The sequence below is a fragment of the Zonotrichia leucophrys genome, unplaced genomic scaffold (genome assembly GCF_028769735.1).
Source record: "Zonotrichia leucophrys gambelii isolate GWCS_2022_RI unplaced genomic scaffold, RI_Zleu_2.0 Scaffold_41_468701, whole genome shotgun sequence".
Taxonomy (NCBI): domain Eukaryota; kingdom Metazoa; phylum Chordata; class Aves; order Passeriformes; family Passerellidae; genus Zonotrichia; species Zonotrichia leucophrys.
In genome coordinates this window covers 388,003-400,474 of record NW_026992246.1, presented here as the reverse complement: position 1 = coordinate 400,474, position 12,472 = coordinate 388,003, and the positions used below count along the sequence as shown (strand labels likewise).

Genomic DNA, 12,472 nt, shown 5'->3' with positions numbered 1-12,472 from the left:
GTTATTCTCTTGCTAGTGACTACAATAAATGAAGAGATTACTAGCTTCTCTTCAATGGTAGCTCACTTTTCTTGGTTAGATGTCCTTTTTTGATCTTCAATTACTTTTCTATCTTTCTTATTATATTCTGGCTTAATTTCAAGGGAAATTTGTCTATCTGGAATTAGGGCTCCTTCAACAGTTACTTCACCTTTTGCTGCTTATTTTGCCACTCTATCTGCTAGTTCATTTCCTTCTTCTAATTCTGAGCTCACTCTTTGGTGTGCCTGAATATGCATAATGCTACCTTTTCAGGCAGCTGAACTGCTTCTAGCAGCCGGATTATCTCTTGTGCATGTTTGATGTTCTTTCTCTGTGAGGTCAGCAGTTCTCTCTCTTTCTAGATGGCTTCATGTGCATGCATGACTCTGAATGCATACCTTGAGCCTGTATAGATATTTATTTTCTTTCTTTTTGCTATTTCCAAGGCACGAGTCAGGGCAATTATCTTGGCCATCTGCGCAGAGGTGCCTGTTAGTAAGGGTCCGGATTCTATTACTTCACTGCATGTAGTCACTGCGTTTCTAACATGCTGCTTTCCACTGGCAACGTAGCTACTCTCGTCAGTGAACTAGGTCTTTGCATCGTCTAAAAGAGTGTCCTTTAAGTCTGGGTGGCTGGAGTAGGTAGCTTCAGTGGTCTCCAGGCAATCATGGTGTACTGCTTCTCTTTGATTTCTACTGAGAAAAGAATCTGGGTTGATAATATTAGTCACAACTATCTCTATATAATCTTGCTCTACCATGACAGCCTGGTATTTCAGAAACCTCTGTGGTGAAAGCCAGTGGCTGTCCTTTTCTGACAGTACTGTGGACACTGTGTGGGACACTAGCACAGTCATTTTTTGTCCTAGGGTAAACTTGCATGCTACTTGAATATTCAGCATGACTGCTGCTGCAGCTCTGAGGCAACCTGGCCATCCTTTGGCTGTTGCATGTAGTTGCTTGGAGAAGTAAGCAACTGCCCTCCAGTAGGGACTCAAGTCCTGAGCTAATATTCTTAGGGCAATTCCCTGTCTTTCATGGGAAGATAGAAAGAATGGTTTACTTACATCTGGAAGTCCCAAAGCTGGAGTTGACATGAGGGCACTTTTTAGCTGGTGAAAGGCCCATGTGGCTTCCTTTGTCTACTGGAGATCTCTGTTTCCATCGGCAATAAGAGCATAGAGAGGTCTGACGAGCAGTCCATAATTATAAACTCACAGCCAGCGCTACCCTGCTATGCCTAAGAAGCTTCAGAGTTCTTTCGTTGTCTGGGGTTTCAGGGTTTGGCATATGGCTTCTTTGCGAGCCTGCTGTAATGTCTATTGCTCAGCTCTCACCTCGTACCTCAGGTAGATTACTTTCTGTTTTACTATTTGTGCCTTTTTCTTTGATACTCTGTATCCTTGAAGTCCTACGAAATTCAAAAGGCTTACCGTCCAGGCCACACATTCTTCCCTCCTCCACGAGGCTACTTGAAGATCATCCACGTACTGCAACAGCCTTCCTTCTTTTTGTAGAGCTTCCCAGGACTCTAGATCTTTTGTAAGTTGTTCTCCAAACAGAGTCGGGGAATTTTTGAAGCTTTGAGGAAGCATGGACCATGTTAGCTGTGTTTTGCGCTCACTTTTAGGGCTTTCTCATTTGAATGCAAAAGTTTTCTGGCTGTCTTCGTGGATAGGGAGGCAAAAGAAGGCATCTCTGAGGTCTAAAACAGTAAACTAGGCTAGCTCAGGTGGTAGACAAGTTAATAAAGTATATGGATTTGCTACCACAGGATACAAATCTTCTGTTACTTTATTGACAGCCCTCAAATCCTGTACTATCTGGTATAACTTATCAGATTTCTGAATGGGTAAAATGGAAGTATTGAAATCACATTGGCATTCTTTCAATAATCCTAATCACAGAAAATTTTCAATGATTAGGCTGATTCCTTTTATGTCTTCTTTCTTTAGGGGGTACTGCCTAATTCTCACTGGTTGTGTCCCTTCCTTAAGCTTCATTACTATGGGGGAGGCATTTTTCGCTCTCCTTGGTATATCAGAGGCCCATACCCCAGGAAATTCTTGAGTTAGTATCTCTTCATCGATTTCCTCCTGAATTTCAGTAGCTTTTAAGTTTAAACTTAATACCTCTATGTACTTTTGATAATTCTCCTCCAGAGTAACCTCTCAATTTTTGAATGTAATGGTTGCTTGTAACTGCTCCAATAACTCTCTCCCTGAAAATGCCTTTGGCGAATTGGGCATATACAAAAACTCATGAATACTCCATTGTTTTCTTAATTTATACTTCAAAGGTGTGCAAAAATATGCCCTTTCAGACTGTCCAGTTGCTCCCTGCACTACAACATATTCATTTTCTACAGATACTAAAGCTTTATTTAAAACTGAATATGTGGCCCCTGTATCAACCAAAAATTCTACCCTTTTCCCTTCTTCCCCTAGCTTCGTTGTTATAACCAGTGGATCCACTGGGGAAGAGCTTCATGGTCTTCCACAGTTTTTTGTACGTGTGCAGCCACTTGTTGGTCACCTCATCTCTGTTCTGGGCATTGATCTTTCTAGTGGCCAGTTCTTTTGCAGATCGCACATTGGTTCCTGCCCAGACAAGGTGGTCCTTGTCTGGGTGGTCCCTGGTTGCATTTTCTTTGCCTTGCCTCTTGTACCACTGCTACCAACTTTTTCATTCCTTGTTTATATCCTTCTTCTTGGTTACTAAATACTCTTTATGCCTCTTCTAGCAAGACTTCGAGATTTCTCCCTTCCGGCACCCCAGTCTTCTGAAGTTTACATCTAATATCTCTTGCAGACTGCCCCAAAAATGAATTAACTAGCTGATTCATCCCTATCTCAGACCCCAGATCCAATGATGTATGACCATGCATAGCATTCCTTAAACACTCTAGAAACTCGGATGGAGTCCCGGAAGGCTCCTGCTTTAGGGAATATAGGGCAGACCAATTTATGGTTTTTGGAATAGCTCTTTCCACCCTTGTTGCTATCCACTCTTGATAATCTGCTAATTTCTTTACATCTGCTGATACATTAGGGTCCTATTCTGGGTCTTGGAGGGGGAAATATTATTTTACATCTAGCTGCTTGGTCTTGCAGCAATCTTCTTCCAAAGTCTCTGCTGTCTTTAAGATCAGCTGTTTTTCTTTTTCAGTTAAAGCATCCAGTAGTAACTGGATGTCAGCCTAATCTGAATTGTGTTGCTTGATAACATATTGTAGACGTTTGGCAGTAAGTATCGGATCGATACGATAATTGTTTGCAATCTTTTCCTATGCCTCTAAATCAAGAGTGGTAAATGGCACTTTAATCATTAATCTCCCTCCTTCTGGTCTCACTGCCTGTCGCAGAGGGGCCTGTAATGCTGCTTGCCTCCTAGTTCTAGATGCAACTGGACTGTCAGGGCGGGGGGAGAAGGGGGGGGGGGTTGAGGCAGAGTGGAAATTTTCCAGGGTAGAAATCCATTTTGATTTAAGTGGAACGTACATCTTTGAGTTAAGTCTGTAGCTTGCTGTTAAGTCTGACTGCCTGTTCTCTTGAATGGTCGAAGGACAAGAGAGAGGGGGGAGGAGGGGGGCAGACAGAGCAGGGCAACCTGACCCAGGAGTTCTTTCTGAAGAATTAGTGGCAAGTGTCACTCAAAATCAGTGGAATGAATATGTATGAACCTATTGTGAAATTGCATGCATATGCATTTGAGAGGGAGATAAAAGGGGATCTGGAGTTCCCAGAGGTACGCATGTCATTTTAGAGGAAGGATTCCCACATGCGTCCCAGCACTGTAATAAACATACCGACTTTACAACTTTCACAAAAGTTGTGGAGTTTTGTTTATCTCCGCAAAACAGGGTTCTAGTGGATGTGTCTTCCCAGCTTGAGTCCTCCTCCTTTTTGGGGAAGTTCTCTTCCTCATCATCTTCATCTTCATCTTCAACCTCCCTTCTCCTAGGAGGAGCTTTTATCAAATCAAATGTATTTCATTCTTGCCCTTCAGAATGATAAACCTTGTCCAACCTCATACACTGTTGTCCTGTACTGCATGCTGAACAACAATGTTTGATTTGCCCCCTCTTTGCCTTGTTTTCATTTTCAAGGGCTAACACCAGCGGATCCGAGGCTGGTCTTATCTCACAGTCTCTTTCCCATTCTTGGTGATTTTTTAAAACAAAAAACATATCAGCATACGAAACTTCATCTTATTTACCTTTCCATCTTAAAAACAACATTAACTGCAATAAGGTATTATATTCTGAAGTTCCAGGTGGTGGCCACTTCGCTCTGTCCTCTAACCTGTATAATGGCCACCAGTGCATGCAATATTGGATAAGATCCTTTTCTATTCTCAGAGTCCCCCCTGCTAGTGACTTCCTTCCAGTGGGCCAAGATGCACTCTAAGGGGCTAGCTCGAGGAACTTCTTTGCTCTGGTTAGTTCTCATTATCTCCTTCTCCTTGACCTATCTTGCTTCCACCCAAACCTCTCTTCACAGAGCTTCACATTCATTTCCCCATTTTCCTCCCCCACACAACTCCAGGTGGCAGGTATCAGATGCGATCTCTCACACACAAGCTTTAAGATCTTAGGTTCTGAATCAGCTTGATCAGGAAACTTCAATTTGCACTCAGCGCATATGCCTTGACACTTATTAGAATAGCAATACCAGCGTCTCTCACAAACTCTGCACTGCAATAGTACCCACGCAGGGTGCCAGCCTCTTGATGCACCAAAAGCTCTCAGGAATTGCCCACAGAGGCAGGCTATTCTGTTTATCACAGGGAACTCTAAATCTTCCACAGCAGGTTGTTCCCAGTCCAGACTTACTATAGTACCAGCTGAAGTCTGATAAAGCCCCTCTAAATGAACTTGTTCGTCTCCTCTATCTATCTAATAATTCACAGGATTCACAAACTCTCAGGGGTCGAGTCCAAACCATAGGGGCAGAGTAACTCTTTGAGTTTGTCTAGCTACAGCAAAAGTGTGCACAATCTACACCCCAAATCACCACCTTTACACAATGAATGTCTTCAGCCATGCTTTTCCACTTGCTCCCTGCCCCCACAGCCCGTCCCAGCCGGTGCCTCAGGCCTCACTTGGCCCCTTCAGACACGGGTAGAAACCCCCCCCCCCCCACTGTAGGTATACTCGCTCGCTCTCTTTTGTACACCACTCACTCACATGATTACAAACACATTAACATTAACCACACAATGCTTTAACTATGCAATGATACAGTGTCTAGACACCACACACACACGAGTTCACTCGACTCACCCCCAGAGTCACTAGCGGCCACTCTATCGTAAAGTGAACCTCCGTCTCTAGTCCAGCGGCTCTATTGACCAGGCTGCCTGCAGGCACAGGAATGAGGCTGAGCATTCAGACGTCTCTGAGTGACTTATTCAGCCGTTCTATCTTTTTTTCCCCCCGGGGGCCCCTCAATACATACCATATCCTCCACACACCAGAAGGTCCTTGACTGTCTCCACAGGAGGCAAGCCGAGACAAGTGGAGCTCCTCCGTGAAAAAAACCCGGGGTGTGCCTCAGAGGTCCGTCTATCCCTCTGCGCCTGCGAGGACAGAGATGGTCTCTCCTGCCTGGCTTTGCCAAAATGTTTTGTGGGGATAAACAAAATTCTACAACTTTTGTGAAAGTTGTAAAGCTGGTATGTTTATTACAGCGCTGGATGCATGTGGAGGTTACTCTCTTTAAAAGACATGTGTACCTCTGGGAACTCCAGATCCTTTTTTATCCCTCTCTCAAATACATATGCATGCATTTTCACGATAGGTTCATACATATTCATTTTTTTACAAATTTTGCGTGACATTTGCTGCTAGTTCTTCTGTATCAGAAAGAATTCCTAGGTCAGGTTGGCCTGCTCTCATAGCAGTTTCTCTGTCTCTGTCTGCTCCCCCCTTATCTCGGTCCTTCACTGAAGCAGTTTCTCTGAGCCTACGCTTTTTACAAGAACAGGCAGTCAGACTAAACAGCTATGTTTTCAAACTACAGACTTAACTCAAAGATGTACATTTCACCTAAATCAAAATGGATTTCTACTCTGGAAAATTTCTACTCTGTCTCAGACTAAAAAAATTATTCTTCCACCTCTGGCCCAAGCCTAACTGACAATATAAAGGTAAAATTATTAAGAAAAACATTCCAATGGTGTAATCTAATTTCCTAATACAATTTTCACTATGTCTTCTGCACCACCTGTGATGAGTGAAGGCACAGAAACAGCTTAGCATAAAGAAAACAATGACAGTTGAGGATTAGCCCCCAATGACTGGAGATCTGAAAGGAGGGATGCCCATACAGACTATTTCAGCAGACAGTCTGTGGGTAGGCACGTGAGGCTACCCCCGATGTTGACACACTGACTGCTGCTCCAGTCCACTCCTGTGGAGTGTCAGTCATGGTTTCCCATCCTTCTCCTCCAGCTGAGATTTCCAAGTCTCTGGGGCTTCTGAGACCTTGACCTGAGTGTGATGGGTACATCCGTGTTCAGCTGTCTTTACGGCTGTTTCTGTGGTCAGTAACACTTGGAAAGGTCCACGCCACTTCACCACCAGGGGTGCTTCTTTCTACTCCTTAACTAGAACCCAATTTCCTGGTTGGATGTTACGAACAGCAAATACCAAACGCAGGGTCCGTGCCAGCTGAGCTTCCTGTTGAAGAGATTTCACAATAGAGTATTCTGGACACATATTTTTTAAATATACATCACTTATTTCTACCCCCCCATACTAGGTTGAGAATTACAAGGGTAAGCAATTCAAAACATCAATTCAAAGGGAGATAATTGAATATCTCCCCTGGGTCTGGCCCTTATTGTTGCTAAAGCCAGTGGCAAAAGCTGTACTCACAGCATCTGAATTTCTATCACCAGCTCCAGAAGGTGTTTCTTTATTTCTCCATTCATTCTTTCAACCCAGCCCAAGCTCTGGGGGTTCCACAGGGTATGGAGATTCCATTGTATTCCTAAAGTAGTCATAACCCCTTGAAGGATTTTTCCTGTAAAATGAGTTTCCCTATTCTGAGTCTATTGCTTCTACAATCCCATATCTTGGAATTATTTGTTCTAAAAATACTTTAATAACTGATACTGTAGTTGCTGAAACAGCTGGAAATGCTTCTGGTCACCCTGTTAGTTGACATACTATTACCAGAAGATATTTAAACTTTGCCACTAGGGGTATTTTGGTAAAATCAGCCTGGTATCTTTGGAAGGGGCATACAGCCCAAGGCCTCCCTCCCCTGGCAGTTTTCTTTGTAACCCTGTTATTTGTTTTAACATAAAACAAACAACCCTCAATAGCTCACTTTGCCAAAGTAAAAAGACTCACAGTAACATATATTTTGAGGAAGGCTTGTGCCAGGTCTGGAGACCCCCAATGACTTCTTTCATGAAGTTGTTTTAATATCTGTAAAGGCATAGCTTTTGGTATCCATTGTTTATTATTTCTTGTAAATCAATTATCTCCTCTTTCCTTTGTCTTACTCTTTTTAAATATCTCAACCTCCTCTGGTGGAAAACACAGTTGTTCTGGCAACAGTACGGTTACTGGGAGCAAGGGGAGGATCTTAAAGATTTCTGGCAACAGTGCAACTTTCCAAGCTTCTTCATCAGCCAGTTGGTTACTCAATGCCTCCTTTGAGTACCCTGCCTGGTGTCCCCTAATGTGTATTATTGCCGCCCTTTTTGGTAAATTCACCACCTCCAATAGGTGAGAAATTAGGCTCTCATGAGCTAACATTTTTCCCCTGCAGGTTAATAAACCTCTTTCTTCCTATAATTTTCCAAATGCATGTATCACCCCATATGTATATTTAGAATCAGTAAAAATATCCACTATCTTGTCCTGATATAATTTAGAGGGTCTCACAAGCACTTACAGCTCCACTGTCTGAGCTGATCATGTGAGTGGCAACCTCCTATGATGGCATACAGCTGGACTGCATGCTTCATAAGAGGAGAAGGAGGGTTTGGCTACAGAAAGCCAATCCCTGATAAAAGCATAAGCAGGCAGCTATTGGTCAGTGAGGTGGGTGGTAACCAATCATAGCCACTCAGGTTCGAACACATAGCCTCATGAATGACCTATATAAGAGGTATGCCTGCCATTAAAATTCTCTCTGCTGCTCGTATGTCCGTCTCCCCCCACCACGACAACTTCCCCCTTTCCTTTAATTCCCTTCCATTAGCAATAGCATATCCCACAAATCACTTCCCTTCTACCACTCTTGAAGACCCATCAATAAACACATTTTCTCCCTCAGGCCAGAGAGTGTCTCATTAATCTTCCCTATCCCGAGTCTGGAGATCTATCACTTGAATGCAATTATAGGTTTCTTCTTGGCCCTCCTCTTCAGGGCCATTCACAGAGGCTGAGTTAAACCCTTCCACACTTTTCAATTCTAAATCCTCCTGTTCCATTAAACAAGATTCATTCTGTTATAAATAACTATGTAGCTGTTGGCTTTCACTGTTATGTGTTGGCTTTTGCAAATTATTATTAATCCCAACAATTATGATGCAGTACAGTTTGTAATCACTTTTTAACTGGTTTTGATATAGTATAATTTGCCAGCTTTTGTGGCCAGTGCTCTGGCCATGTGTATTTTATCTAGGCATTAGTGTGATAAACATATATTGCAGTTTAGGCTTTTGCAAAATATTAAAATAGAGACTAGGTTAACTTTTGCAGGATGCTTTTATTTTTGTAACTAATTGACAATAGTGACTTAGATAAGTTTGTGGATATAGCCAAAAGTGTATGATTAGATAACATTGAAGGAATCACACAGATAACATGGAAAGAAAGGATGCAAAAAAGACTTCTACCACTGACCATGGGGCTATCAATAATTCCCCGTTCGTTGTTGTGAGGAAATGGCATACGCTACTCCCAAAAACCAAATCTACATTATTGCATGGCAGGTCAAGGGTCGAACAAAGCTAGAGAATTCCTGGAATACGTAAAAGAACTCAAAGGAATGTTTGAATATGTAAAATATTCATGAATATGCATCTGAACAGTGCAATGAAAAAGTATATAAGGAAAGTTGTTACAACTAAATGGTCTGCTTCTGGCACTTTGCCAGGCACCCCAGTGCTGGATGCTGTTCCTTTTATCCCTTATTAAACTTTCAAAATTTTAAAGAGTGAGCCTTGTTTCTCACAATACTGTAAAAACCAAGTGCTGGTCATCCACTTAGAGGCTCTTTCAGTTAACAAAGCTTTACCCTGATCGGAAACTTTAACAATCAGATATCCTCCCTGTTGGGAAGGATGAAAGCTTAACAACAAAGTCTCACAGATATGTATGCTTGCCAGAAAGATTTTTGAATGCAGAATCTGAAGAAGGAATAGAAATGAAAGCAAGTTTTGATATAGAAGAAAAGAATTGCTGAGCCAGTCTTAATGGATAACTAAGAAGGCAAATGGTATGTTAGTTAAAAGGGGTTTTTATGACTTAGAACAAAGGATAAACCCACCTTCAACAGGAAGATGTTTTTACCAAGCAGAAAGATATCACAGGCAAACAAGAATGCCGATGTTGCAAGTAGAAAAAATGTCTCAGAATTTTCCACTGCAAGAAAACTGAAAAACAACTTCTAGCTTAAACTGTAATGTACTAACTTTTAGTGATTGGAGAATAGTAACATGAATATGCGCAAGAATTCTGTGTATCTCGGGCTGTTGTATGAGTCCAACCCAGCTAGCTCTGGACTCTGGCCCACATGGTCTTACATGAACAAAGTAAAAGACGAGAAGAGCTCTTCTCCACGTGAGGACGAGTGTCCTGTTTATTGGCTTGGGAGGAGACACTTCCAGGTGAAACCTTCCAGGTGTAAAAAGGGCATGACATCCTTACAGTGGACTTTTTTACCGGAGGGGATGGGGGCGGGGAAAGAGGACCGCGGCCAATGGGATACCATTGAGGAGGGGCGAGGGGAGGGGTAACAAGGGGTCAGACCACCAGGGGATATAGCAGAGGGGTGCATGAGGGAAAGACCATGCGATGGGAGAGGGTGATAGTGGAGCCCTGGAAAAAGTTAAAGATAGAATCGAAAATGTTAGGCTTTGTGCTTTCCCAGATCAACTGCACCTGCGTAAGCAGTATGATAAATCATATAATTGTTAGATGTGATGATTGTTTAGTAATTAAATGTAATTGTTATATAACCATAAGAAGAATAATGAGAAACTATGTTGGAAATTCAGAGAGGTATTGGAATAAGAATCCCAATATAACCAGTTAGATGGTGCCTGGGCCAGTTCTGACCCTCGCTGCTGGGCCAAAGGCAGCACTGTGGTGTTTTACCCCAGAGATACCTTGGCTGCTGGAGAGTGCAGCGGGGCACAAGCGCAAGTCCAGGCTTGTCAGGACTCCGTTTACCTCAGGAGAGAGAGCTTCTGGCGATGGTGAAGATAAGAAAGGGAGGATTCTGCTGGAGGGTTGCGAGATGTTTATTCCATGGGTACAGAGGTCTGCACCGGGGCAACTGCTGCCACCAGAATGGAGGCCGCATGGTCTCATTAACCTTTTAAGCACAGGGCAGGGGAAGGGGAGGGGACAGGTGAGCCACCAACCAGGTGAAGGGGCAGGGTCTCAAGGGACTAGGGACACCTATACGTGCCAATGTCCCCCAGGCCTGAGGGACCAATCACACGACGCCTTGCTGGTATGTTAGCCTGATTGACAGGGCACACTCAGCGAGGGGCGAGGGGGAAGGGAGAAGGTGTAGGCACACCTGGGAAGGGACCGGAAGTTTAAAACAGGACATTGCAACACACCGCAACATCTCCCCCTAGTTTTGTTTAAAAAGAAGTGGACAGTGTTCATGGTGCAGAATGATTGCCAAACCATGGTTGGCAAATCGGTTCTTCTTCTACAGGAGGGTCAGTGTTTTCCACTGAGGCTTCCAAGTCATCCACTGGAGCACTGAGGGCTTCCAAATGGTAGACCTCAGGAGGAGGAGATGAGCTTGAGATTAACTTGAGAACCATGCGTTTGATTAGTCCAAAAACCAATGCTAACAACTACAATAACTATAACTAAAATAAACAGCACTAAAAACACAGTTTTCAGAATAGATCCCAACCAGCCCGCGAGTCCCCAGCCTTTGAACAGTCCATTCAGCCCGTTGTCAGTTTCTCTGTTGATGTCTGAGAGCCTTTGTCAAGGTAGTCCATATGTGGTTTGGGCTGCGGTAGGAGATGGCAGGTGGGATGATCACGAGTAGGACGAGAAGCAGGCTCGGTCTCATGGCATCTCGAGGCTTCACACGAACAGTGGGATCTAAACTGGTACGTGGAACTTGAGACAGACATATATTACAAGCTATTCCAGATAGGAGGCTTAAATGGAATTTCCTCCAGAGAACGCGTGCGGCGTTTTCTTCTTCAGGCAGCGTGAGCAACCTGGGGTGCTTTTGCAGATTTCTCTGAGACTTTGGGAACATAGGGCTTTACCCATTTGGAAGGAACCCACCTTAAACCAGAGGGGGTGGACACACAGGCGTATCCACGTCCCCAAGTAACCAATTTGTAAGGTCCCACCATTTTCCAAGTCTCAGGGTCCTTTACTAAAACTGGAGGTTTTTCTTTCATCAACCTCTGACTGCTCCCCCCAAAGTGGCGTAGGATGGGTGGGTTCAGGCTGTCAAAAGAACAATTCAGAAAATTGATTGTGAATAGTGCCCTGGATAACCGGATGTGGGGAGGTTCTACCTTCAGAACCTGTTGTTGCTGGTCCAGGACCCTTTTAATATCACGGTGAGTTCTTTCTACAATGGCTTGACCTGTAGGGGAGTAGGGGATGCCAGTTTTATGCTCTACTCCCCATTGCTGCAGGAAGCTCTCGAATTCCTTGGATTTATAAGCAGGCCCATTATCAGTTTTCAGCTCCTTGGGGATGCCCATGAAAGAAAAAGCCTGTAAGAGGTGCTTAATAGCATCAATAGATGATTCTCCTGTGTGGGCAGAGGCATAGACCGCTCCAGAAAAGGTATCTACACTAACATGAACATATTTCTGCTGTCCAAAAGCCTGTATGTGTGTTACATCTGTTTGCCACAGTTCACAACTGTTCAGTCCCCTTGGGTTTGCTCCCGTACTCACTGTAGGGAGTGCATGTTGTTGGCAATTTGGGCACGTGGCCACAATCGCTTTGGCCTGTTCTCGAGTGATGTTAAACTGGCGAACCAGGCCAGGTGCATTTTGGTGGAAAAGCTGGTGGCTGATTTTTGCCTGTTCAAAAACATTTGGGAGAGTGGCCATCACTGCAGGTGCAGCAAGAGCATCTGCCCTTCTGTTGCCTTCAGTGATAAACCCTGGCAAGTCAGTGTGTGACCTGACATGCATCACATAAAAGGGTTGCTCTCGGTGAGTGACTAACTCTACCAGTTTGGAAAGCAATTCAAAAAGTG

General features: G+C 43.7%; 1 protein-coding gene across 1 annotated transcript in view; it reads right to left on the bottom strand.

The window, feature by feature from the left end:
* Nucleotides 1–1,741: 1,741 nt before the first annotated feature.
* The window catches only part of LOC135460418 (transitional endoplasmic reticulum ATPase-like), an 86,816-nt gene continuing 76,085 nt past the window's right edge, over nucleotides 1,742–12,472 (bottom strand). Inside the window, exon 13 of the mRNA XM_064737233.1 lies at nucleotides 1,742–1,802. Within this exon, the coding sequence (XP_064593303.1) occupies nucleotides 1,742–1,802 (61 nt within the window). The remainder of the gene's footprint in view (nucleotides 1,803–12,472) is intronic.